Consider the following 27,430-nt stretch of genomic DNA (forward strand, 5'->3'; position numbering starts at 1 on the left):
AACTTAACTCAAGGCATAGTTTGTGTGTGTGTGTTGGGGGGCGGAAAAGAAGGAATATAAGAAAAGGAAAATAAATGAAAATGAGACACGAGAAAGTAAGGATTTTAGCGCAATGGTCCAAGAAAAAATAATAAACAAATAAAAATCAATAGAAAAAAAGAAAACCGAAAAATAAGAAAAATGAAGGATATGTCCTCTTTGATGAAGATGTTGTCATACTCATGACTATTCATCTCCTTAGCGTATGAGAGGATTGTTATGGCAGAAAAAAATCCCGTTCTGGCTCATGACTCTCATTGTTGTGTTGCACAGAGCCAGGAAGCATAATCTGACCATGTGTGGATGACGGTTGTGTTAGTCTTCTTGTTCTCTCACTCTTTCACTCTCTTACTTACTCACTCACTTTTTCATTCATCCACTCACTCTGTCACCCCCTCACTCTTTCACTCTTTCACTTTTTCACTCACTCTTTTCACTCACTAAATCTTTCACTCTTTTCACTCACAAACTCTTTCACTCTTTCACTCGCAAACTCTTTCACTCACTCACGTACTCACTCATTCACTCACATTCACTCACTCACTCACTCACTCATTCACACACATGCTCTCTCTCTATGTGAATTACATATCTTCTACAAAATCGAAAATTCATGTCGTTATTGTTATATCGTATCATTTTTTATTTTTTGTCATGTCACGATTTAAACATCTTGAGTACCACACGCAAGCATTTATCTTTGTAGTCGTGATTTGGGCAACGTTCCCCGTTTTGGTTTTTACTATTATTTTGTGATATTATTGATTGATAATTCATACGCTCTCTCTCTCTCTCTCTCTCTCTCTCTCTCTCTCTCTCTCTCTCTCTCTCTCTCTCTCTCTCCTCTCCTTCTTCTCTCTCTCTTCTCCTTCTTCTCTCTCTCCTTTCCTTCTTCTCTCTCTCCTCTCCTTCCTCTCTCTCTCTCTCTCTCTCTCTCTCTCTCTCTCTCTCTCTCTCTCTCTCTCTCTCTCTCTCTCTCTCTCTCTCTCTCTTTTACTTTCTCTGCCACTGCCGATATTCCGGTCCCTCTCTCGCTCTCTCTCTCCCTCATCTTCTTCCTCTTCCTCTTCTTTTCCCAGCCTTCCCCCTCCCCCCCCCCTATTTCCCCTCCCTCTCCTCTTCCCCTCTCCCTTTTCCCCCTCCCTCTCCCTACCTTCCCCCTCCCTCCCCCTCTCCCTCTCCCCTTTCCCCCTCCCTCTCTCTTCCCCCTCCCCCTTTTTCCTCTTTTTCCCCCCCTCTCCTCTCCCCCCCCTCTCCCCTCCCCCCTTCTCTCTTTTCTCCCCCTCCCCCCCCTTCCTCCCCCTTCCCCCTTCTCTCTCCTCTCCCCTTTTTTCCCCTCCTCCTCTTTCCTTTCCCCCCCTCTCCTCTCTCCCCCCTCCCCTTTTCCCTCTTTCTTTTCCTCTTTTTTTTCCCCCCCTCCCCCTCTCCCCTCCCCCCTTTCCCCCCCTTCCCCCTCTCTCCCCCTCTTCCCTCTCCCCCCCCTCTCTTCTCTCTCCCCCTCCCCCTTCCCCCCCCTCTCTTTTCCCCCTCCCCTTTCCCCCCCTCCCCCCTCTCTCTTTTTCCTTTTTTTTCTTTTCTCTCCCCCCTTTTCTTCCCTCCCCTCTTCCCCCCTTCCCCTTTTCCCCCTCCCCCCCCTTTTTTCCCCCCCCCCCCCTCCCCCCTCTTCCTTTTCCTCTTTTTTCTTTTCTCCTTTTTCTTCCTTTCCTCTCCTTTCTCTTTTCCTCTTTTTTTTTTTTTTTCTTTTTTTTTCCCTTTTTTTCTTTTCCTTTTTTTCTCTTCTCCCCTTTTTTCTTTTCCCCCCTCTTCCCCCCCTTCCCTCCTCTCTTTTTCCCCTTCCCCCCCTTTCTCTTTTTTTTTCTTTCTTTTTCCCTTTTCCCTCTTTTTTTCCTTTCTTTTTTCTTTTCTTTTTTTTTTTCTTTTTTTTTTTTTTTTCTCTTCTCTTTTCTCCCCCCTTTTTCCTTTTTTTCCCCTTTTTTTCTTCTTTTTTTTTTTCTTTTTTTTTTTTCTCTCCCTTTTCTTTCTCTCCTTTCTTTTCCCTCTTCCCTTCCCCCCCCTTTCCTTCCCCCCCCTTCCCCCTTCCCCCCCCCCCTCCCCCTCTCCTCTTCCTTTCCCCCCCCCCCTAGACCCCCCCCCCCCAAGCCCCGACCTCCCGACTAACAGCAGCGCCAATCCTCGTCCACGGGCGCCGCCCCAGCAGCCGTCTGTGATGACCATGGCAAGCTCGGGCAGCGGTGCCGGGGACGCTGGCGGGGGCAGGAAGGGAGGCCCCCGCGCCCCCCAGCCCCCCGAGGAGGAGCCCCTCCAACCCCCCGCCGCCGCCACCGCTGCCGCCGCCACCACTGCTGCTGCCGCCGCTGCCGCCGCCGCTGCCGCTACGACCGCCCCGGCGCCCGCCGTCTCGTGCGCGAGCAACGTGTCGGGTCTGCCACGTGCCAACGAAAACTACGAGGAAATCAGCATCATCGGCAATGGTAGGTGGCGGACCGCTCGCCGGAACAGCCGGCCCTTAGTTAGGGAAGAGGCAGGGCAGTATGAAAAAATTGATTAGTTCAGACCTCAAAGTATAACCACTGTCTTCGCAAACACATTTTGGTAGGAAAGCGGGGTCACCGACGTAGATATTTCAACGGCCCGCTTAGAGCGTGGCAGTTGATTCAACTATAACCCACAAGTGGTACAAAAGATATACCAAACTTGTGTCCTCTTCATAGCTGTAAAATTAATGCGAAACGATTATCGCACCTGCCATCTTGCACGCGTGCATTCACCGAACAGGGCGACACCCGCAGTAGTTCTAACAAGGCAGTGTGTCTCTCCCGCAGGTGCATACGGCACGGTGTACTGCGCGCGGGACCTGAACAATCCTGACCGCGTCGTCGCCCTCAAGAAGATCCGAATCACGCTCAACGAAGACGGTGTCCCTGGCAACGCCGTCAGGGAGATCGCGCTCCTCAAGCAGCTCGAGCGCTTCGAGCATCCGAATATTGTCAGGTAAGTTGCGCAGTTCGTGCTTTGGTTGTTTTGTTGTCTTTAGTATTATTGATATTATGTTGGGTTTGGCTTTTTTTTACAATTATGTCGGGGTTTTTCATTTTGTTTGTGTTGTTTGGTTGCCTTGTTTAGGAGGGAGACTTGGGCTCCGTGGTGGAACATAAGGCTTTGGCAAACCCATGACCCGTTATGTCGATGGTGGATTAATCTTGAGGGAGAGATCCAAAAAAAATGTTTTAATCAGTTTCACTTTGTAACGTAAAGGAAAAAAAATGTATTGGCTACTGTATAACTGTATTGTTTTTACGAGGGAATTAAGGGTGTCAGTTTTTTTTTCTCTTCTCATTTTAAAGATAATCCTGCAAGATTTCTATACTGAAATAGTTCCCATGTACGTATTCGGTCATTGGAAGCGAACTTGCTGTACGGAACTGCCCGATCACCTACTCATAAAGAAGCTTACGTGTCGCGAGTATTTTTATAGTCGAGAGCCGTATCATCAAACGAAGAAAAAATAAAATGCCCCGAGCGAAAAAGGGCGTCTGGATGAAGGGTCATTTTTCGCCAATTTGGAGCGGGACGGCACTGCTCATTGTCTCGGGAAGCGTCGGCCACCAGCCAGCGCTCGACCTTTGTGGCGGAGGACGTGCCGCCTTCGTCGCCTCCGTCAGGTGACCACCCGGCCCTAGGAGCAAGGTCGGCTGGATGAAAGACAGGGGGAAGAATAGGCTATGTAAGGGGGAGGGATGCGAAACACGTCGGCGGTGGCTGGAATGACAGGCCTTTATTGAGCCGAAGAATGTCATATCGTGAGCGGCGAGACTGCACGGCACAATAGACGGATGGAGGAACAAGTGGCAGGTCGAGAGGATGGAGAAAGTACACCCACCCACCCCCACCCCCACCCCCACCCCCACCCGTCTTCTCCACATACCCAGCGCCCCCCCCCCTCGCCTCCCCGCTCTCCCAGGTACGAGGCAGTGGACAGTGACGGACCCTGATCTGCACGCCCGCCATCTGCCATGCGGGCGTGTTAGTACGGGATGCTGTACCTGCCATTTTGTTGTGTTCCCGAGAGAGAGAGAGAAAGAGACAGAGATACAGAGACAGAGACAGACAGAAAAAGAGAGGCAGAGGCAGAGGCAGAGGCAGAGGCAGAGGCAGAGGCAGAGGCAGAGGCAGAGGCAGAGGCAGAGGCAGAGGCAGAGGCAGAGGCAGAGGCAGAGGCAGAGGCAGAGGCAGAGGCAGAGGCAGAGGCAGAGGCAGAGGCAGAGGCAGAGGCAGAGGCAGAGGCAGAGGCAGAGGCAGAGGCAGAGGCAGAGGCAGAGGCAGAGGCAGAGGCAGAGGCAGAGGCAGAGGCAGAGGCAGAGGCAGAGGCAGAGGCAGAGGCAGAGGCAGAGGCAGAGGCAGAGGCAGAGGCAGAGGCAGAGGCAGAGGCAGAGGCAGAGGCAGAGGCAGAGGCAGAGGCAGAGGCAGAGGCAGAGGCAGAGGCAGAGGCAGAGGCAGAGGCAGAGGCAGAGGCAGAGGCAGAGGCAGAGGCAGAGGCAGAGGCAGAGGCAGAGGCAGAGGCAGAGGCAGAGGCAGAGGCAGAGGCAGAGGCAGAGGCAGAGGCAGAGGCAGAGGCAGAGGCAGAGGCAGAGGCAGAGGCAGAGGCAGAGGCAGAGGCAGAGGCAGAGGCAGAGGCAGAGGCAGAGGCAGAGGCAGAGGCAGAGGCAGAGGCAGAGGCAGAGGCAGAGGCAGAGGCAGAGGCAGAGGCAGAGGCAGAGGCAGAGGCAGAGGCAGAGGCAGAGGCAGAGGCAGAGGCAGAGGCAGAGGCAGAGGCAGAGGCAGAGGCAGAGGCAGAGGCAGAGGCAGAGGCAGAGGCAGAGGCAGAGGCAGAGGCAGAGGCAGAGGCAGAGGCAGAGGCAGAGGCAGAGGCAGAGGCAGAGGCAGAGGCAGAGGCAGAGGCAGAGGCAGAGGCAGAGGCAGAGGCAGAGGCAGAGGCAGAGGCAGAGGCAGAGGCAGAGGCAGAGGCAGAGGCAGAGGCAGAGGCAGAGGCAGAGGCAGAGGCAGAGGCAGAGGCAGAGGCAGAGGCAGAGGCAGAGGCAGAGGCAGAGGCAGAGGCAGAGGCAGAGGCAGAGGCAGAGGCAGAGGCAGAGGCAGAGGCAGAGGCAGAGGCAGAGGCAGAGGCAGAGGCAGAGGCAGAGGCAGAGGCAGAGGCAGAGGCAGAGGCAGAGGCAGAGGCAGAGGCAGAGGCAGAGGCAGAGGCAGAGGCAGAGGCAGAGGCAGAGGCAGAGGCAGAGGCAGAGGCAGAGGCAGAGGCAGAGGCAGAGGCAGAGGCAGAGGCAGAGGCAGAGGCAGAGGCAGAGGCAGAGGCAGAGGCAGAGGCAGAGGCAGAGGCAGAGGCAGAGGCAGAGGCAGAGGCAGAGGCAGAGGCAGAGGCAGAGGCAGAGGCAGAGGCAGAGGCAGAGGCAGAGGCAGAGGCAGAGGCAGAGGCAGAGGCAGAGGCAGAGGCAGAGGCAGAGGCAGAGGCAGAGGCAGAGGCAGAGGCAGAGGCAGAGGCAGAGGCAGAGGCAGAGGCAGAGGCAGAGGCAGAGGCAGAGGCAGAGGCAGAGGCAGAGGCAGAGGCAGAGGCAGAGGCAGAGGCAGAGGCAGAGGCAGAGGCAGAGGCAGAGGCAGAGGCAGAGGCAGAGGCAGAGGCAGAGGCAGAGGCAGAGGCAGAGGCAGAGGCAGAGGCAGAGGCAGAGGCAGAGGCAGAGGCAGAGGCAGAGGCAGAGGCAGAGGCAGAGGCAGAGGCAGAGGCAGAGGCAGAGGCAGAGGCAGAGGCAGAGGCAGAGGCAGAGGCAGAGGCAGAGGCAGAGGCAGAGGCAGAGGCAGAGGCAGAGGCAGAGGCAGAGGCAGAGGCACTGATCATCCCCGGCGGTGTGTGCGCATCCGCCTGAGGGTGACCCTATCAGGCTGCCACACGGCGGTCCTGCCAGGCAAGGCTGGGCGAGGCCTCCATGCCTGCAGGGGGAGCGAGACCCTGGGAGGGGATGGACGCGGGAGGGGGGGGGAGACTGGTTTGATGCTCCTGGGAATGTTAGTTTCATCTCGGACTCTAGGGACCCCCAGATACCTTTGCGATGTTTCTTGATAGCCCCAAGATGCCTTCCTAGCTCCCCTGGCGCCACGTGTGCGTGCGTGGTTCCCACAGCAGTGCACTTGTTTTGTGGGGCGCCGATTAAAAGAGATTTATGATCGTGCACCAGTAGTTAATAAGATGATTGTAGCTTCATGACTGCAGGTGCATTCCGCGCACACGGGCACATCGTCATGCAATCCTTGAAGTAGGCACCATCATGTATAGAGGTGAGGCAGTATAGCATATTCATGTCCGCACATGAATAAGCTATTCTGTTTGAATAAGTATAACGTCTTAGAGCGCCTGATCATACAAAGCCTCGCGGTGTGTGACCATGTCAGCGGCGACCTCCTCTGTGTGTGGGAATCGAGTGTGGGTTTATGTTTGCCCCGGTCATGTTGGGTCGTGATGCGGAGTCATGTTGACACGGTCGTGGACGGAGACTGCAGGAATGCGACAAGGCGAGGGAAGAATCCAGACCTCTCGGAGCGTTTCCATTTCTGGGAGAGTGTTCTTCGTGACCCTTTATTTTCGGGAGGACTATGTATAGATTTTATTTTATTTTTTTAGATCATTTTTTGTGGAATTTTCCTTTCCATTTGTTATTATCCTCGGAGTGGTGCGGTGGAAGAGGCTTCGTAGCAGGCTGAGGGATAAAAGGAAAGGCGAGGATACACGGAGGTTGTAGCGCGATGGGATGGATCTAACGAATAGATAGTAATATGTATGGAGTGAGTGGTTAGTAGGATTAGGGTGCGAAGGTTAGTTAGTAGGATAGGTCCCGATAGAGCCAAGAGAAAGAAATAAAAAGGGTAGTCTTTATGGTCGGGGTTTTTTTAAGGTGGTAACACAAATTCCTTTAATTCATATTCAAATGTTTGCGCAGGAGCCTTGTGCGGAGGATTGAGGGAGAGATCGGGCTGGGTAGGGTAGGATTGGAGTAGGATGGAGTGGAGCCGGAGTGCAGCCCTCGCGTGTTCCCTATCATGCTCATCGCTACCGCTGCCGCCGCACAGCATGACAACCTATTCATCAGGATCGCTCTTTCTCTCTCTCTCTCTCTCTCTCTCTCTCTCTCTCTCTCTCTCTCTCTCTCTCTCTCTCTCTCTCTCTCTCTCTCTCTCTCTCTCTCTCTCTCTCTCTCTCTCTCTCTCCACTAGACTGATTTTCCTCTCTCTCCCTCTCTCCATCTTCGTTTGTTCCGTTTTTTGCTCGCTCATTCTCTCCTCCTCTTCCCTCCTCCCTCCTCCCTCTTCCCTCTTCCCTCTTCCCTCTTCCCTCTTCCCTCTTCCCTCTTCCCTCTTCCCTCTTCCCTCTTCCCTCTTCCCTCTTCCCTCTTCCCTCTTCCCTCCTCCCTACTCTCTCCTCTTTCCTCCTCTCTCCTCTCTCCTCTCTCTCCCTCTGTCTCCCGCGCCCTACGTCACGCCGGGCAACCTCGCCGAATTGAAGCACTTCATAAAACGCGTATCATTTGGTTAATTAATCTCCCGATCAGCTGAGCCTATCACGGTGCAACGAGAGAGGGGAAGGAAGGGGAGAGACGAGGAAAGAAAGATATTCGTATTGTTGATTTGTATTCGATTTGCTGGTTTCCTTTTTTTTTTACTTATTTTTTGCATGAGTTGATATTATTGTTATTGGATACAGGATATTTAGCTTCCTCCTCCTCCCTCCTTCTCTCTCATTCTCTCTCTCTATCTATTTATCTCTCTCTCCCTCCCTCCCTTTCTCTCTCTCTCTCTCTCTCTCTCTCTCTCTCTCTCTCTCTCTCTCTCTCTCTCTCTCTCTCTCTCTCTCTCTCTCTCTCTCTCTCTCTCTCTCTCTCTCTCTGTCTCTCTCTGTCTCTCTCTCTGTCTCTCTCTCTCTCTCTCTCTCTCTCTCTCTCTCTCCACGACCGAGCGAGCGAGCCAGTGTATCTGACGCCCCATCTCGGCGCTCTCAACACTTACCTGTTTCTCATCGATATAAATCCTCACATAAATCACCGGCATCTTGGTCTCGCCCGCTTTCAATCCCCCGCTGGAGATGTCGGGACGTCATCAAGGGAGAGGACATTTATATCTACCTTTTTTTGTTATTAATGTATACATATATAGATGTACATATAGTGATAGATAGACATAGATATAGATAGAGATATTATGAGTGTTTGTGTGTTTGTATTTATGAATCTGTTCAAGTATGGGGCAATTGCAAGGCTGCAAACCGTATTTTATTTTTGGTACTGTCACTTTTCGTTCGTGTCCGTAGGCTGGTCTCGCAACATACGTAACACACTCTTTTCAGAGGGTTGAATTAGTGATGCTATGATGACCTGTTTCTACGTGCCCAGCAGAGGTATATATTTTTATCGTCACTGCAATGTAAAGGCAGTGTATTGAATTACGTTAATGGCTGTGATATGCGTCACGTAGGTAACAACACAGGCAGCGGGCAATGTATCCATCCTTGTGAAGGTCGGCGAGACATGAACAGGTTATCTGGGAAAAAGACAGCTTTGTGGTTCATGATTTGACTAAGGACTAAGCGTTATTGGATTGAGATCTTTGGCGGTGTAGGATCTTCTGTATTCGTAGGATTGAAAGATGATATTTGCTTGCTTCCCCCCTCCCCCTAAAAAAAGGAGAAATACATTTAAAATTCCAAATGTAAGGACATAAGGAAAGGCTGAGACACCGCCTTTGTGGCGAGGCGGTGTCAAAAGCCTTTTAAATTTCCCAAAGATCTAATTTCCGTCAGTTATAAAACGCAAGAATTGTTTTTTCATCTTGTCCATGTTGGCTATACTGGCTGTCCCGGGGTTTGGACAAAGGATAAAGGATTATAATCATCATCATCATCATCATCCTCTTCTTATTTCTAATTCTTATTAGTGGTGAATAGGCAATTCCCAGTTGTCGTCGTCCATGGCGGTCGTCTGCATAGGACGCGGTGGCCGGAGGGGGACGGCGCGGCGCAGCGTGTCATGCGTGGCCCTGAATGCCGCCCCGGGATCCCCCCTTGTACGGCGGGCACAGGATTCCCATCCGGGGCGACGTAGGCCTAAGCGGAGCGGCAGTGGAAGAGAGAGAGAGAGAGAGAGAGAGAGAGAGAGAGAGAGAGAGAGAGAGAGAGAGAGAGAGAGAGAGAGAGAGAGAGAGAGAGAGAGAGAGAGAGAGAGAGAGAGAGAGAGAGAGAGAGAAAGAGAAAGAGAAAGAGAAAGAGAGAGAGAGAGAGAGAGAGAGAGAGGTTTCCCCGTAATGAGAAGGCGAAGGGAGTCCCGTCGTCCCAGCCATAAGCTCGGTATCTCGCCGGTATCGCCGCTGTTAACGTTCGGTGGCGACTACCCGCGCGTCAGATGCCGGTCGTAAAAGCCTCCGGTGCGGTGAGGAACGGCCCTTGGGAGAGGCCGCCTCGCCCTCGCGCGCGCTTCTCGCAAGGGCACCGGGCTTCGGGGGCATCACATGGCTTTGGTTTATGTAGCGGGGGGAAAGGGGCACTGTGGGGCCTCAGATAGAGATCTTTTCGTTTTATCGACTTTTTACATGTCCAAGAAAAAGAAAATCGACAAAAATCGACATTTCTTCTTTTCTGGACCAACGATTCTTCTCGCATTAATAACACAAACAACCACATCAACAATGCCAACAATTAAATCGATGCAAACTATTAAAGAAATAGACAAACCAAAATAAAGTTTCGCTTCAGTGGCACAGTCAGATTAAAGTTAGAGAGATTTGAATATGGCCCAAAGGAGCGATCTCGAGGGCCTTCAGGCAGGCGATCTGACCTCGAGGGCCGACGGTCATGACGAGAAATGAAGTCGTCGCCGAGAGATGCTATCGTTGCGCGTTAAACCTTTTCTTCGTCCCTTTCATTACACGACAGCAAGCGTGGCCAATGTTACCTTCTTCTATTTCTCCCTTTTCTTTTTTGTCTTCTTTATTTTGTTTTTCTTCTTTTTCATCTACTGTATTTTTCTGTTCTCCTTCTTCTCCTCCTCCTCCTCCTCCTCCTCCTCCTCCTCCTCCTCCTCCTCCTCCTCCTCCTCCTCCTCCTCCTCCTCCTCCTCCTCCTCCTCCTCCTCCTCTACCCCCCCCTATTCAGTGCCCTGCTTGCCTTTACTGCTTGGCTGGTGAAGCGATAAGTTATTTTTATATTCTTTTTTGGGAGTTGATTTGGATACTCATTGACGGGGGTAGCGAAGTGGGGGTTGATGGGGGTAGGGGGTTATAAGCCTACCTTTACGTACGCGAAGGTTGGATTAAGCGCGCGATTCTAGGCGTTTGTTACGCTTTCGGATTCGTTCACGCGGTGTGCTTCTCTTTTGTTCCGATTTTTTTTTGTCTTTGTTTTGATTCTCTCTCTCTTCTCCCTCCCTTCCTTCCTCCCTCTCTCTTTTTCTATTCATTCTTTCGTTCTCATTTTTTTCTGAGGAGGGAACTCCCCCTCTCCTCTCCCACCCCATCTCATTCCCCTCCTCCCCTTCCCCCACCCTCCTCCTCAAGGCAAGATCCTCCCATCGCTCGCTTATCTCCGCGAGTAAGAAGAGCGAAGAGCGCAAAATCGCTATCAATGAGATCAACGGGAGGAGCGACCAGCGGAAAATCGCTAGCTGGGATATCTGTAGCGGGGTGACGTTAGCAGAGGAGGGGGAGGGAAGAGGAGGGAGGAAGGGGAGGGAGGAGGAGGGAGGAGGGAGGAGGGAGGGGGGAGAAGGGAAAGAGGAGCATGGAGAGAGCAGGGAGGTGAGAAGTAGGAGCAGCGAAGTGGGAGAAGGTGGAAGATAGAAGGAAACGTGAAAAAATGGAATAAAGATACAATACAATAGAGCATTAAACAAAGAAAAACAGAAACAAATGTAGATGAGAAAGAAGCAGAAGCTGTTTCGTAGGCCCACGACAGCCTGTTATTATCGATAGGTACCGTCTGGCGTTTGATTATATATTTTGTATAATTAGATTTTTTTATTGTATGGTATTGTGGTACTGTTGAGAGTTTGCATATAGTTGTTATGCTTTATTCATTTTTTTCATTATTATTGTTTTAATTATTTTTTTATGTTAGTTTATATATATAATACTTTAAAATATATAATTTATACGATGAAAAGTTCTCCATTGCGCGTACTTTTAAAGATTGGTTTAGCTCTATTTTGTAATTTTATTTTATTTTTTTTTTCTCGAAGGTTTTGTTGTTTTTGGCGACAGGAGTCTAAGGAATTGTTGAAAGCACGACCTCCTTCTGTCTCATTCGGTGATATTTCGATGTATGTGAGCTGTTAAGTAAACTTTTCTGCCTAGAAATGCACACACACGAAAGCCAACATTTTGGGTCGCCGGCAGGGAATTATACTAGATTTTGCGTGTGTAGGGGGGGAAGAGAGGGAGGGAGGTAAGGATGGGGTGAGGGGGCTGAAGGAGGGAGATGGAGAGATAGAGAGAGAAAGAAGTAAACAAAGTGATATAGACACAGACAGAGAAGAAAAGCCGAAATCTTCCTCCTTCTCCTCCACCCCTCCCTATCACCCCCCTCCTTCTCCTCTCGCACGTCCCCGCAAAGCAAGGGGCAAAAAGCCTCCCCAAACACATTCCTCTTTGTTTTTCACCATTTTGTTAATGAGTAAATGACATCGCCGGCTCCTAATGAGGCTCCCCCAGCCTCCGTCGCCATGGCCGCCCCAGCTGCTTGTCTTATCGCGTGCCATCTAAGCCTAGCGGGGCTCTTAGGCTATACATAAATAATTCTCGTAGGCGTAGTCGCGGCCACTTGCAGCGCTGGGGCTAGGCTGGAGCTTCTCTGGGGCTACTCAGTGTGCTCCCCTTAGGGCTACGCTGGGGCTACGAGTGGTCGTTGGTGTTTTGGCTCATCTCGGTTTGTTTTCTCGTTGTAACGTTGTTTTTCGTTGCTTGTAATTGCATGCTTGTTTGTTTTGTTACTTAGAGTATAAGTTGTTTTTGGTTCTTGAATGCGAGAGAGATGGAAGGTGGGTTTTCAGAAACAAAGGCAAAACCAAACAAAAAGAAAAGGTCTCAAGCGAAATGTAAAGTATAAAACGTGAACGTGGATGCTGTAAATGTATATATATTTCGACCAATGGCGAAAATCTACCGAAGATGAAAATGTATTTTTCCAGCTGTATGAGAGAAAACAAAGCCGAACGGACAAACATCGTGTTATTTACTCGCCAAATAGCAAATGTAGCTCCGTACATCCCCTCCTCCCCCTCCACTCCCCTCCACTCCCCTCTCTCCCTCCCCCCCTCTATCTGTCCCATTCTTTGCCACTCCCCCTCCCTTCCCCCTTCCCCCTTCCCCTCATCCTTTCCTTCTCCCCTTCCCGGTCTCTCCTTTCCTTTCCCTTCCTTTCCCCTCGATTCTTTGCCTGTCAGAGGACTCGGCTAAAGGGAGTGAGGGAGTCCCGATTCCCACCAAACAAGAGTCCTTCGAGAGGGAGGCCCGAATCCTACGAAAAAAGAGTCCTACAACAGGAGAGAATCCTACAAGGGGGCGTCTCGAAGTCTACGAAAGGAGAGTCCTTAAAGAGTGCGAAACTTAGAAGAGGAAAGTGTCAAGTCCAACGTGAAGGTGAATCCCCCAAGAGGACGTCTCGGATCCTACGAAAAGAGAGTCCTGCAAGAGTCATGGGATAGAGGGGATCGGGGGGATGGGGGGGTGGGAGTCCTACAAGAGCGAGTCCCGAGTCCAGGCGCGGTTGTCGGAATGCAGACGCGGGAGAAGCTCGAGGGAAGAGGGAATCGATCGCCCGAAGCCCGTAAAAGTGTCTTGCCTCGGCCTTATCGCGTGTCGATCGGGCCCTCGGATGCCTAATTCTCGCGTCCGCCTCTCCTCACGCGGAAGCTGGGGCGGGAAAGAGGGGTGGGGGGGAGAGGGGGAAGGGGGGAGGAAGGAGAGAGGGGGAGAGGTGGGAGGAAGGAGAGAGGGAGGAGGGAGGGAAGAAAGGAGAGAGGGGGGAGGGAGAGGGAGGGAATGAATGATTGAATGAATTAATGAATAACTAAATGAGAGAGAGAGAGAGAGCGAGAGCGAGAGCGAGAGCGAGAGCGAGAGCGAGAGAGAGAGCGAGAGCGAGAGCGAGAGCGAGAGCGAGAGCGAGAGCGAGAGCGAGAGCGAGAGCGAGAGCGAGAGCGAGAGCGAGAGCGAGAGCGAGAGCGAGAGCGAGAGCGAGAGCGAGAGCGAGAGCGAGAGAGAGAGAGAGAGAGAGAGAGAGAGAGAGAGAGAGAGAGATGTTCGTCCTCCGAGAACATATTGTCTCCTCATATCGAAAGCCATCTGACGTCACGCATAGAAATATATCTCTTTAAAGGAGATAATAACTTCAGCTTCACCCCCCCCCCCTTCCCTTTCCTTCCTCTCCCCCTCCCCCGCTGGCTCTGCTCGACTGATGACAGTTCCCGAAAAAATTTCCATAGGCGCGATAGGCCTACCCGATCGTGCTATCGCGTTTTTCTCTTATCTGCATGAGGACGGGGATGACAGCTCGTAGTGGCACAGACTAATTAGATATGAAAACAGGTTTGTTATGTGTGTTTTTTCTTTTTTTTTTCTTCTGCGAATCTGAATTAATTAGCTTTCTGTGCTGGACACTTGAGGGTAATTAATGGATCTTTCCTTTTAACTTTTTTTTCGGGGGGGGGGGGCGTTAAAGGGGAGCAATTTCTTCTCCATTTTTTGTTCATCCTCCATTACCAACGATTCGTCTTTCGTCTTTTGCTAATGGATTTTTTGTGTGTGTTGCCGGTTTCTATTGTTATCATTTCTTGGTTTTGTGCCCCCCCCCCCCCCCCGAAAAAAAGAAAAATGCTCCTGGAAAGTAAGATACCATTTTTTTTCTTTTCTTTTTTTTTCTTTTTTTGTCGTCCTTTCTGAAAAGTCTCGGTCTCTGCCTTATTGTCTTGCATTACGCGAATTACTGGGCAATTACACGGCCTAACTGCGGCACTCGAGTGTGACTCCGGCGTGACGGTAGGCCTACTGAGGGGAGATGGGGGGGGGAGGGAGGAGGACGACCGCCACCACCTCCTCCACCTCTACCTCTACCCCCACTTCTACCTCCACCACCACCACCACCACCACCACCACCACCACAGGGAGAGAAGGGGGGGGGGGAGGTAGAGCCGGATACGTCACTATGATCTGGAGTTGAAGATGACTGAAGAGAGGAAATAAGAGAGGAAAAGTAAAGGTGACGATGTATCGAAAGTAAACTACATTAGTGTTCAGAGTTTTAGGCGACGGATTGCCTTTGAACCTTAAGATACCAAACGAATTAGTAGATTCCGCACTCGCCAAAACTCGCCGTGCGATGGCCGGCCTTCATGCTCTAGATCATACGCCACGTTCACGCCCAATTATATGCAACCCTGCAATAAATCTGCCGTCCCTCCCGTGTAAGGATCATTACTCGGAGCCTCGTTGAAATTCCCGGGCGCGTGATCGGAAGAGCGGGGCGACCGATCAGCTGTGTTCCTCACCGGCCTTCCTCATCAGCGACAACGCTCACGTCCTCTGCAACCTCCCTGCCTCGGACACTGACACGTACCACGGCATGAAGTTGTGGATTTTTTCCCCCTTGTTCTCATTTTCCGTCTTTTTTTCCTCCCCCTTTCGTCGAGTAGATCCATTGTGCTCTCTCCTCCCCCCTCTTCCCCCCTTCATCCCTGGGGTCCTCCGACTCTGACCCCCGAGGTGTGGTTTTTGTCTTGGCTCCGACGTGAGGTCGGCGGAGCTCCCGGGGTGTCGAGGTGTCCAGCGCGGAACATGTGATTCCGCCTTGTGTCTGACCGCCACTTTTGTGTGTGTGTTAAGCTGCCGGTGTGTAATTTTGGTGTCAGCACGATCCTTGTGTAACTTGGGTTAGGGTTTGGAGTGGGGGCGGAGAGAGGGGGGGGAGGCAGGTGGCGAAGATATGATGATTGTTGTAGCAGCTGTTGTGCCAGAGAGAGAGAGAGGCAGACAGGTCTGCTAGCAGAGTGGTCATTGGTAACATTAGCAGACCTCGCCATCTATTCGGGTGTGTTTTCATTTTCAGCTGTCACCGTTGCCACTTCTTTGGAATCTCGGGCCTTTCTTGGGTATTTTGAGATGCCCGAAGTAATGTCAGATATGCAATACATAGAGTGCAGCTGTTGTTTCGTAACCAGCAGTAGAATAAACACGTTCGTTGGCGCCACTGCGCAATTGGCAAATTTGTTTTGTTTACAAGATGCATGAATATTCTTGTGCAAACCATCTTGAACGACGTTTCCCCCAAAGCCTCCAAGAGGCCGTGATTATTATGACTAGCGTCTCTTTGTTATGATAAGCGGCGCTGCGGAGGCAAACATTATGGCGGTGATGAAGCAGCTTCGTCAATGGATCAAAAATGGCGAAGGTCGCCGGGGCCAAATTCTTCACAAGGCTTTAAATAGCGATTGTTCCAGCCTTGCACTCACCACCGAGCAACGCCAGGCATCCCGGTCATTTACTGCCGCATGCCTCTCGTGGGTGAAAAGGATCGACTTCGTGGAGGCGCCGCTGTTTATGCCTCAGAGGCGACGATGGGTCACATGTGTGTTCGGTGTAATGTGCGAGGGAGAGGCGCTACGGGCGGCGAAAGGGCGGGCGCACATGACAGACTAAACGTCTCCGGATTACTACTTACGGTCGCCTTGAAGTCTCCGACTGTCGCCGCCCGCGTCCCCATGGTGATGGCGGTGACGTGCTGGGAATGGGAGGGGGGGGGAGTTATTGCTTAGTGTTTACCTTCAAATATTGATGATTTGATTATATGCCTACTTTAATGAATTATTCTCTCTCTTTCCTTCTCTCTCTCTCTATCTCTCTCTCTCTCTCTCTCTCTCTCTCTCTCTCTCCTCTCCTCCTCCTCTCTCGCTCTCTCCTCTCCTCCTCCCTCGCTCCCTCACTCCCTCACTCCCTCCCTCCCTCCCCCCTCTCCCTCTCTCTCCGCCCGTTATATATATATATATATATATATATACATATATATATTATATATATATATATATATATATATATATATATAATATAGAGAGAGAGAGAGAGAGAGTGAGGGAGAGGAGAGGGAGAGAGGGAGGGAGAGGAGAAGAGGGAGAGACAAACACACACAAACACACACACACAAATACACAAACACACACACACCACACACAAACACACACACACGCACACATAACACACACACACACAAACACACAACACACACACACAACACACACAAACAAACACAAACACACACACAAACACACACACAACACACACAAACACACTCACAAAATATTATATATATATATATATATATATATTATATATATATATTTATATATATATATTTATTTATTTATTATATTTATTATATATTTATTTATTTAATGTACACACACACACACACACACACACACACACACACACACACACACACACACACACACACACACACACACACACACACACACACACACACACACACACACACACACACACACGCACATATATAATATAATGTGTGTGCATAGATGTATATATATGTATATACGTATTTACAGGCTCGCGCATAGTAATACACTGAACTTTAAATCCCAGACAACTGTTTTTTCTCTTTCTTTTTTTTGTCATGCACGTCTAAAGGCTCGAATGGCAGGTCGTAATGTACCAGGTCGGCTATTACCCAGTACCTACCGGCCACGTAGTGCCCCTGAGGAGGACCTCGTGTATCCCAAGACGTCGTATAGTTTAGGGTCTTTTGAGTTATTATCAAATCTTCATCGTAATTTGATATTGGCTCCCTCGTGTGGCCTCCTCGCGCATGACCAGGCGGCCAAGTCCCCCTTTTCCAGATTGTTTGAGTCCTTTTTTCAGATTGTTAGGGACAAGCGCTTGTGATCAGTAAGTAGATATATTAGGAAGACGTGTCTTTGGTGAGACTGGGAGCTTTTAAAAGGATGAAAGAAATAGCTCGCATTTACGTGGCCGTATCAGACGCGAGGGGGGAAAAGTCTGGGATGTGGTTCACCTGTTCACTTGTTCACCTGCACCACGTGGTCAAGATGGGGGCTTTCTATCGGGCCACTTTATATCGTCGAAAATTACAAGGTAGCCACCATGAGGAAGTGGATTATTTGGCGGGAACTCGGTCCATGTGGCAGCCTGTGATGGCGGTCGGACAGCGAGGCGAGGCTGGTCCTGCCGCCGCTGCCGTCGTGGCCTGCTCCTCTGCTAGAACCCCCGACAACAAAGGGTGCAGGACTTGTATTATTGTTTAGGGTCGTGTGTGAGTGTGTAGGGGTAGAGGCCCTTGAGGAGGGAGGGAGAGAGTAGGAGAGGAGGGACGAGAGAAGGGAGGGTGAACAATAGCCTTCGTGCCCCGCCAGTGCCCCAAAGATCTTCCTTTCCATGTTCTGGATCGACGATTTCTGTCTGTAACTGTGCCCTCTCCGTGCATCCTGTGTGTCTATTGTTATCTCCGTGTCCTTTTACTAGTCTTCTTCAGCTCCGTCCACTAGGCCTTATCGGATGCTATTGAGTGGTCGGCGTTAAAGTCTCCGTCTTCAGTCTCCCGGGCAGCCAACAGAGGGCTCTGCCGGGACTCTCTCAGAGGGTGCCATGTAGCTGATTATCTATTCACTAAAGAACGGGTCCCCAGCTGGAAAACAGTTGATGAACCTATATATTTTTCATTGTATATATTTTTTTTAGAAATTTGCTTCTCCAAATGTGCCCCTAAGTGAACCACTTGGCTTATTATTTATGTATTATAAATATATCGCACACTGTTGGCAACTTGATGGTCTGCGCATTCTCTGCATTCCTCGCCAGATTAACACGACCTTTGTACTCATGACCAGTGTCTGCATCCGAACTCGTGCTCGAGGCTTGGATTTCCCCCAAATTATATGCAAGGATTAAGGAGGATTCTTTTATGAATGTGTGGATATTGACCTCCTCACACATTCAGAGCCTAACGAAAGCCCTCAGCGTAGGAAGCTGCAATAGTATGAAGAATATTAAGATAGGAATGTTCAAGGAAGCCATATCTTCAAGACTTGGAAAGTGCAGGTGACGTTCACCAAGCTACGGTAACCGCGTGGTCATCGCCGCTGTTTATTCCGTCCGACTGATGTTCGGACGCTGTCCCTGTTATTGTTGTTGCCGGGTGCCATCGCCGAGGCAGGCATCCAGTGCCAATGTATGGCTATCGAGTTCGAAAAATTAAGTATGGAGCTTGATATATTTATATGTATATGTATTATAAGAGTTTCGGCAAAACATTGTGACTTGGAGCACGTTTTGAAGGAAAGCATGTAGGAGGGTCCTCCCCGCGAAGCCGAAGGACGCGGCGTGAAGGTGAGCCTGTCCAGGAGAGTCGAGGCCGTCATGAGGCGGGTGTGAGTGACCTTACCAGGTTACTCTCCAGGTCAAGACGTTGGGAACAAAGCGAGCAGAACGGAGCCCCGGAGCGTCACCGTGCCTGGTAGTGCAGCCTCCCCCTCCTTCCAGTCCCCACCTCCCCCTCCCCTTCGTCGAGAATCACCTGCATGAGAGCATTCCTTCCCTCTTCTTTCCTCTTTGTGCATGAGAGGACTCGCCTCTTTTCCTCCTCTCGAGATCATTATCGCCTGCTGCTCCTCTCCTCGACATGCCTGTACTCCCACATGACATGACACAGCTGGGGCCGCATACCTATGAGGTGCCTCAAGGGTGTCACCTCTGGGCGAGTGCATGACGGGGGGACGTCCAGATGTCAGGGTCATTACCAGCCGTCTCCTGCTTCGGTCGAGGGGGCGGGGCGTTATATTTTGGGAAAAGGGGTGGGGTTATGGGGGAATCGGCGCAGGAAGTAGATATGCCTTTGTTTGTATATTAATTAATCCTTTTTAATCTCTGTATAAATCAATAGCTATCTGTCGTGTGTGTGTTTGTATATATACATATATATATATATATATATATATATATATATATATATATATATATATGAATGTATGTATGTATGTATACTCATACATACACATACACATACATATACATAAGTATGTATGTATATGTTTATATTCTCTATATTCTATATAGCATATATACATTATATTTATCAAATATTTATTAAGTATATATATATATATATATATATATATTATATATATATATATATATATATTATATATATTATTATATATTAGATATATATATATATATATATATATATATATATATATATATATATATATATATACTCATACATACACATACACATGTATGTATGTAGATGTTTATATTCCTCTATATTCTATATAGCATATGTACATTATATATTTATCAAATATTTATTAAGTATATATATATATATAAGTTATATATATATATATATAATATATATATATATATATATATGTATATATATATATATTGTATATATATAAAAACTATATATATATAATATATATATATATATATATATATATATATATATATATAATAGAGATATAAGAGAGAGAGAGAGAGAGAGAGAGAGAGAGAGAGAGAGAAAGAGAAAATGGAGAAGAATAGTCGTTAATTTTTTGTAGGACACCGTCTGTATTGTTTTTATATAGTTTTCTATTTTCTTTTTGTGTATTCTTAGGTGTAGGGACTGATTGAGTTCAAGATGTGGTCATGAGCAGATCCAGGACGTGGTCGTCATGCTGGGCGGTTTGGGTGTATCTGGAGGGCATTTTTTTATGTGATGTTTCGCAACAAGTCTGTCTTGGGTGCTGTAGGGGAAGGGGGGGGGGGGTGGAAGGGGTGCCGTCGTGTGGCTGACTTGCATCGGCCTTTTGATGTTTTTTTTTTTTTTTTTTTTTTTCCATTTCCTTGTATTTCTGTTTTTTTGTATATTATATATATTTTTTTCTCTCTGGTTCATTTTGCATTTCGATTAGATAGATATGTTGGAATGTGATGTTAATGCCACATGTATCGAGATTACAATCAAATTATTATTAGTATTATTATTTTAATGTCAAAAAATAAGAATATCATCCATAATCCCTTTTCCTGCTCTCTGTTTTTAGCATATAAGACAAAAGCTCATATAGAAATCAACAACAAGAACGATTGCAATATTTTGGGCTCGAGATTAAGAACAACGGATTCTTGGCAGAGTCGCCCATGAACATTTTCGCGAACATTAAACATTAACATTCTCGTCCGCGCCATCACCTATACCATCCTTGACACAGCAACTCTCCTCGCATTTCCACGGGCTAACCACACCCTTCGTGCAAGAAAAAAGCCTGGTTTCTTAGAGTGAGGCTCTTTCTCTCTGTCTGTCGGTCTCTTTCTTTCTTTCTGTCTCTTTCTGTCTTTCTTTCTTTCTCTTTCTTTCTTTCTTTCTCTTTCTTTCTTTCTTTCTTTCTCTTTCTTTCTTTTATTTATCTCTCTTGTTACTTTCCTTTTGGGGCCTCACTTTTTCTCCCCCCTCTTCCAGATCCCAATATAAACGTACATACCTTTCTCTAGCATCTAAATATCCTCTCCTATTCCTCTCCCTAACCTTGCTACCTTATTTTTCCCTCTTACTTAAAATCCATTTCCCTCACTCTCTCCCATTCAGTTCTTACTTTTCCCTCATCGATTATCCTTTATCCTCTTCTCTTCTTTTCTCCTTTTTGGTCTTATTGTGGATTCGGGGCTTTCTCTATCTCTTAGGGAGGGGGGGTGGGACAGACTGAGGGGGCTGGCGGGGGTGTATGGCGCGTTTTGTACCTATATGAAACGTGGTATATCATAGAAGATTTAGTTGTGGGGGGGGGGGGGGGCGGGGGGGGGGGCGGGGGGGCTTGGTGTGGGGTGGTTTGGGGGGGGGGTGGGTGGGGGGGGGGTCGTTCAGTTGGGGGGTAGGGTCGAGTTGGTTGCTGCGGTGGTGGCGGTTGCGAGGTGCTGCTGGGTGTTTTTCCTTTCTTTCTTTCTTTCCTCTTTGCCTTTTCTCTTTCCTTTTTTTTCTCTCTCTTTTTCTCTTTCTCTCTCTTTTCCTTTCTAACTCTCACTCTCTCTCTCTCTCTCTCTCTCTCTCTCTCTCTCTCTCTCTCTCCTTAACTCTCTCTCTCTCTCTCTCTCTCTCTCTCTCTCTCCCTCTTCTCTCTCTCTCTCTCAGCCCTCTCCCTCTCTCTCAGCCTTCTCTCTCCTTCTCCCTCTCTCCCTTTCTCCCTCCTCCCCTCTCTTCCTCTCTCCCCCCTCTCTCTCTCTCTCTCTCTCTCTCTCTCTCTCTCTCTCTCTCTCTCTCTCTCTCTCTCTCTCTCTCTCTCTCTCTCTCTCTCTCTCTCTCTCTCTCTCATATACCCTCCCACTTTCTCACCCCCCTCCTTCCCATCCGTCCAGCGGCCTAAGATTTACTCGCTAATAAACACAGGAACAGGTTTTGCAGAATAATGTGCGAATACATTTTTGGAAAATTCCTCCGTGATTCTTAGGATGGGACATGAGCTTTTTTTTGACAGAGAGAGAGAGAGAGAGAGAGAGAGAGAGAGAGAGAGAGAGAGAGAGAGAGAGAGAGAGAGAGAGAGATTGTTTGGTTCCCTCCCTGTGACCACGTTACTGCTGCATGACTGCGTTCCGTGGCAGCCTCGCCTCGACTTGCTTCATGACTCTCATGCGATGTCCTTTTTAAATAGTGGACGGACGAGTTCGAGAATGCTGGTCCCTTTGCGGAATATGTTGGTCTCTTTGCCGAGTGTGTTGGCCCCCTTGGCGAGTATGTTGAGATCTTTGGCGAGTATATCAGCCCCTCTTCCGTGTATGTTCGGCTCTTTGGCGAGTATATCAGCCCCTCTTCCGTGTATGTTCGGCTCTTTGGCGAGTATATCAGCCCCTCTTCCGAGTATGTTTGGCTCTTTGGCGAGTGTGTTGAGCTCTTTGGCGAGTATGTTGAGCTCTTTGGCGAGTATGATGAGCTCTTTGGCGAGTATGTTGAGCTCTTTGGCGAGTATGTTGAGCTCTTTGGCGAGTATATCAGCCCCTCTTCCTTGTATGTTCCGGCTTTCTTTGCGAGTATATATCACCCCTCTTCCGAAAAGTTTGGCTCTTTGGCGAGTGTGTTGAGCTCTTTGGCGAGTATGTTGAGCTCTTTGGCGAGTATGATGAGCTCTTTGGCGAGTATGTTGAGCTCTTTGGCGAGTATGTTGAGCTCTTTGGCGAGTATATCAGCCCCTCTTCCTTGTATGTTCGGCTCTTTGGCGAGTATATCAGCCCCTCTTACTTTTTCTCGGTATGTTCGGCTCGGTGCGTTATATCACCCCTCTCCGAGTATGTTTGGGCGCTTGGCGAGTATGTTGAGCTCTTTGGCGAGTATGTTGAGCTCTTTGGCGAGTATGATCTGAGCGCTTTGGCAGGAGGTGACGCTTGGCGAGTATGTTGAGCTCTTTGGCGAGTATATCAGCCCCTCTTCCTTGTATGTTCGGCTCTTTGGCGAGTATATCAGCCCCTCTTCCGTGTATGTTTGGCTCTTTGGCCCAACATACTTGGCGAGTATGTTGGACTCTTTGACGAGTATATTGGCTCTTCTCCCGAGCATGTTGGTCCCCTTGTTGAAATGCCTCTTTACTGAGTATGTCGGGCCCCTTTTCCAAGCGTGTTGATCCCTTCCCCGAATATGTTGGCCCCTATATCGAGTATGTTGAGAGTAGCGGCGGGGATTTTGGACGCGGCCTTCGTCTCGGAATTAGCGCCTCCCGACCAACGGGAAGTTAACAATAATGGCGATGGATGGCGATTAAGATAACGACGATGACGGCGAAGGAGATCGTAAGTGTCGGGCGGGCGATGCGAGGTATAAGTTACGAAGCGGACACTCGGCCACACTACCTGACGGGAGCGCCTTCTGTCCCTCCTCTCCTCTCCCCTTCCCCCCTCCTGTCCCTCCTCCTCCCGTCCCTCCTCCTCCCCTCCTCCCCTCCTCACTTCCTGTCCCTCCTCTCCTCTCCCCTTCCACCCTCCTGTCCCTGCGCTCCTCTCCCCTCCCCACCTCCTGTCCCTCCTCTCCTCTCCCCTTTTCCCCATTCCTGTCCCTCCTCCTCCCCTCCCCACCTCCTGTCCCTCCTCTCCTCTCCCCTTCCACCCTCCTGTCCCGTCTCTCCCCTCCCCACCTCCTGTCCCTCCTCTCCTCTCCTCTTCACTTCCCCCCTCCTGTCCCGTCTCTCCTCTCCCCTCCCAACCTGATGTCCCTCCCCTCCTCTCCCCTTCCCCCCTCCTGTCCCTCCTCTCCTCGTTTCCTCCTCCTCTCGTCTCCCCTCCCCTCCCCACCTCCTATCCCTCCTTTCCTCCTCCTCCCCTTCCCGCCTCTCTCTCTCTCTTTCTCTCTCTCTCTCTCTCTCTCTCTCTCTCTCTCTCTCTCTCTCTCTCTCTCTCTCTCTCTCTCTCTCTCTCTCTCTCTCTCTCTCTCTCTCTCTCTCTCTCTCTCCCCCCACAGAGAGATTTACCAGAGGGATGTTGTAGCCTGTTGCGTCGGAGGCCCGCAAACCTCCAGCGAGAAGGAACATGTGATAGTAATCGCATCTGTCTAGTTTGTTATACACGTTACTGGCCAAGATTACGTGTCTGGCTTTCCTTTGCGCCGCGGTTGACCCGAGATCTACGGCCCGGACGTGACGTCGCCTGGCCTGCTTCATCTCGGTGACGTCACTGCATTACCTACTCTGTGTGACCTATGTGACGTCACTCCCAGACCTGCGTCCTACCCATGACGTCACTCCCAGATACGTCTCATTCCCATGACCGAACTAGAAGTTTTACAACGTCTAAGTTCTCAGTAATGTTTGCAGATAAATCACCTAGAGTGTGTGTATGTGTCTTGATAGACAGAGAGAAGGGGAACTAGGAATAGCAGGGCATGAACTATAGCATTAGAAAGTCTCACGTGGAAGATAACGAGATAAATGTATCGTATACAGACCCACGAGCACGAAGAACAACACAACCCCCACACGACATTCGCAGATAGTCGCAGAAAATAGAAAGACGGATCTCCCCAACCTAAAGGCAAAGAAAAGAAATAAGAAAATGATTGTTTACGTCGCACTTAAACTAAAGAACTTACCCTCGGACAAGTTCGCTCCGTAAGCATAACGGCGCAAGGGTCTCTCTCTCTCTCTCTCTCTCTCTCTCTCTGCGCGAGCGACGAGCGGAGCGAGCCGATAGAGAGCGCAGCGAGCGCGAGAGAGCGAGCGAGACGCGCGAGCGCGACAAACAAGCCCACAAGCCCCCGCACAAAGCCCGAGAAAGCTCCAGAGCAAGAGCCCGAGAACTCTCCCAACTCTCTCTCACCCCTCTCCCCCATCTCTCTCTCTCCTCTCTCCCCTCTCATCCCCCTCTCACTCCTCCAATTCTCTCACTCTCTCTCTCTCTCTCTCTCTCTCTCTCTCTCTCTCTCTCTCTCCCCCCCCCCTCCCTCCTCCCTCCCCCTCTCCTCTCCCTCCCCCCCCTCCCTCCCCCTCCCTCTCCCTCTCCCTGCCCCCCTCTCCTCCCTCCCTACCCGCCCTCCCTCTCCCCGCAGCTTCCTTTCCCCCTTTCTCCACCCCTACCCGCCTCCCCTCCCCCCCCCTCCACCTCCCCGCCCCTCCCTCTCCCCTCTCGGTTGTCCCTCTCTCCTCTCCCTCATCTCCATCTTCCCTTCCCTCCCTCCCCCCGTCTTCCCTCGTTCCCCTCTCCTCCTCTTCCATCTCCCTTCTCCCCCCCTCCCCGCCCCCCTCCCTCCCTCCCTCCCTCCCTCCCTCTCTCTCTCACCTTCCTTTCCCCCTTCCTCTCTCTATCTCCTCTCTCTCACTCACTCTCTCACCTCCCTCCTCTCTCTCTCTCTCTCTCTCTCTCTCTCTCTCTCTCTCGCTCTCTCTCTCTCTCTCTCTTTCTCTCTCTCTCTCTCTTTCTCTTCTCTCTCTCTCTCTCTCTCTCTCTCTCTCTCTCTCTCTCTCTCTCTCTCTCTCTCTCTCTCTCTCTCTCTCTCTCTCTCTCTCTCTCTCATTCACTCACTCTCTCTCTCGTTTTCTCAAGAAGAGCAATAAGTCAGCAAATGAGCGCGCATTCTCGCAATCAAAGGCCTCAACAATGTCCCCCTGATGAGAGAGATGGGGACGGGAGATAAGGCGCACAAGACGGGCGTTAAGAAGGTAATATTTGCGAGACGGGCGGGATGGCGGCCCGTGTGTCTGGGATCTGTATCTGACTCCATCCATCACGCTCACCTTGCAGGGTCGAGGTTGCGGAGGGGGCGGTGGGTAGGGGGCAGGGGAGTGGGAGGGGAATGGTGGAGGGGAGAGGGGAGAGGGGAAGGGGAAAGAGGGGAGAGGGACTCCTCTTCCTCCTCCTCCTCATTGCACACGGAGAAAGTGTAGGACGAGTAGCTGGGAAGGGAGGAGGAATATCGTGATAATTCTGAACTAGGACAAGGCTTAACGTACCTTATCAGTGACACCGTTCCCTGGTTACACTGCCCCCCCCTGGGTCTGGTCCTGGCGGGCGTCCTCCTACGCCCCCGCCCTCCGCCCTCCGCTCCGCAGCGCCAGCAGGAGACGTCATCTAGCAGGAATGACGGGTCGTCAAGACAGGTTAATTAGTTAAACACTTGATAGTCGGCTCAGTGTTTTAAATGTACATATATACGAACGCACACACACACACACACACACACACACACACACACACACACACACACACACACACACACACACACACACACACACACCAAAACAACCAAAAAAAAAAAAACAAAAAAAACAAACAAAAACAAAAACAAAAAAAAAAAAACAAACAACAACAAAACAAAACCAACAAACAACAACAAAAAACCCCCAAAAAAACCCCCAAAACCCAAAAAAAAAAAAAAATAAAAAAAAAAAAAAAAAAAAAAAAAAAAAAAAAAACACCCCCAAAAACAAACCCGGGGAAAAAATTTTAACAAGAAAAAAAACCACCCAAAAAACCCCCAAAAAAAAAACAAACAAAAACACAAAAAACGAACAAAAGAAAAACACAAAGCCACCACACCGCACAAAACAAAAAAAAAACCCAAAAATTTTCCAAAAAAAAACCAAAAAATTTTTTCAAAGTAGTTGTTCGAATCCTCGGGTAAACGTTCGAATGCTTGGATTCTTGTTCGAATCTTTGGACATGCGTTCAATATTTTTGGATATACTTTGTCAAATCCTTGGGTAGGTTGTTCCATTTTTGGATAGATGTTGAAAATCCTCTGTTTGGATTGGTATTAGAATTCTTGGATAGATGTGTTCTAATCCTTGCACAAGTGTCGTAATCCTTAGGCTTGCCTTCCAATCAGTGTATACGTATTGTAATCCGTGTATAAGTGTTCATATCCTTGTACAAGTATTCGAATCCTTGTATAAGTATTCGAATCCTTACATAAGTATTCGAATCCTTGTATAAGTATTCGAATCCTTGTATAAGTATTCGAATCCTTGTATAAGTATTCGAATCCTTGTATAAGTATTCGAATCCTTGTATAAGTATTCGAATCCTTGTATAAGTATTCGAATCCTTGTATAAGTATTCGAATCCTTGTATAAGTATTCGAATCCTTGTATAAGTATTCGAATCCTTGTATAAGTATTCGAATCCTTGTATAAGTATTCGAATCCTTGTATAAGTATTCGAATCCTTGTATAAGTATTCGAATCCTTGTATAAGTATTCGAATCCTTGTATAAGTATTCGAATCCTTGTATAAGTATTCGAATCCTTGTATAAGTATTCGAATCCTTGTATAAGTATTCGAATCCTTGTATAAGTATTCGAATCCTTGTATAAGTATTCGAATCCTTGTATAAGTATTCGAATCCTTGTATAAGTATTCGAATCCTTGTATAAGTATTCGAATCCTTGTATAAGTATTCGAATCCTTGTATAAGTATTCGAATCCTTGTATAAGTATTCGAATCCTTGTATAAGTATTCGAATCCTTGTATAAGTATTCGAATCCTTGTATAAGTATTCGAATCCTTGTATAAGTATTCGAATCCTTGTATAAGTATTCGAATCCTTGTATAAGTATTCGAATCCTTGTATAAGTATTCGAATCCTTGTATAAGTATTCGAATCCTTGTATAAGTATTCGAATCCTTGTATAAGTATTCGAATCCTTGTATAAGTATTCGAATCCTTGTATAAGTATTCGAATCCTTGTATAAGTATTCGAATCCTTGTATAAGTATTCGAATCCTTGTATAAGTATTCGAATCCTTGTATAAGTATTCGAATCCTTGTATAAGTATTCGAATCCTTGTATAAGTATTCGAATCCTTGTATAAGTATTCGAATCCTTG

The 27,430-nt window shown here is 49.0% G+C and overlaps 1 protein-coding gene across 1 annotated transcript in view; it reads left to right on the forward strand.

Annotated features, from left to right (window-relative positions):
- The first annotated feature begins 2,187 nt into the window (after positions 1-2,187).
- Positions 2,188-27,430, forward strand: part of LOC122253490 (cyclin-dependent kinase 6-like) — a 190,891-nt gene continuing 165,648 nt past the window's right edge. The window contains exons 1-2 of the mRNA XM_086540669.1: positions 2,188-2,510; positions 2,862-3,030. Of these exons, the coding sequence (XP_086396795.1) occupies positions 2,246-2,510; positions 2,862-3,030 (434 nt within the window). The 5' untranslated portion in view covers positions 2,188-2,245. The remainder of the gene's footprint in view (positions 2,511-2,861; positions 3,031-27,430) is intronic.

The sequence above is a fragment of the Penaeus japonicus genome, unplaced genomic scaffold (assembly GCF_977035675.1).
Source record: "Penaeus japonicus unplaced genomic scaffold, GWHDUDI00000001_assembly GWHDUDI00000010, whole genome shotgun sequence".
Classification (NCBI taxonomy): domain Eukaryota; kingdom Metazoa; phylum Arthropoda; class Malacostraca; order Decapoda; family Penaeidae; genus Penaeus; species Penaeus japonicus.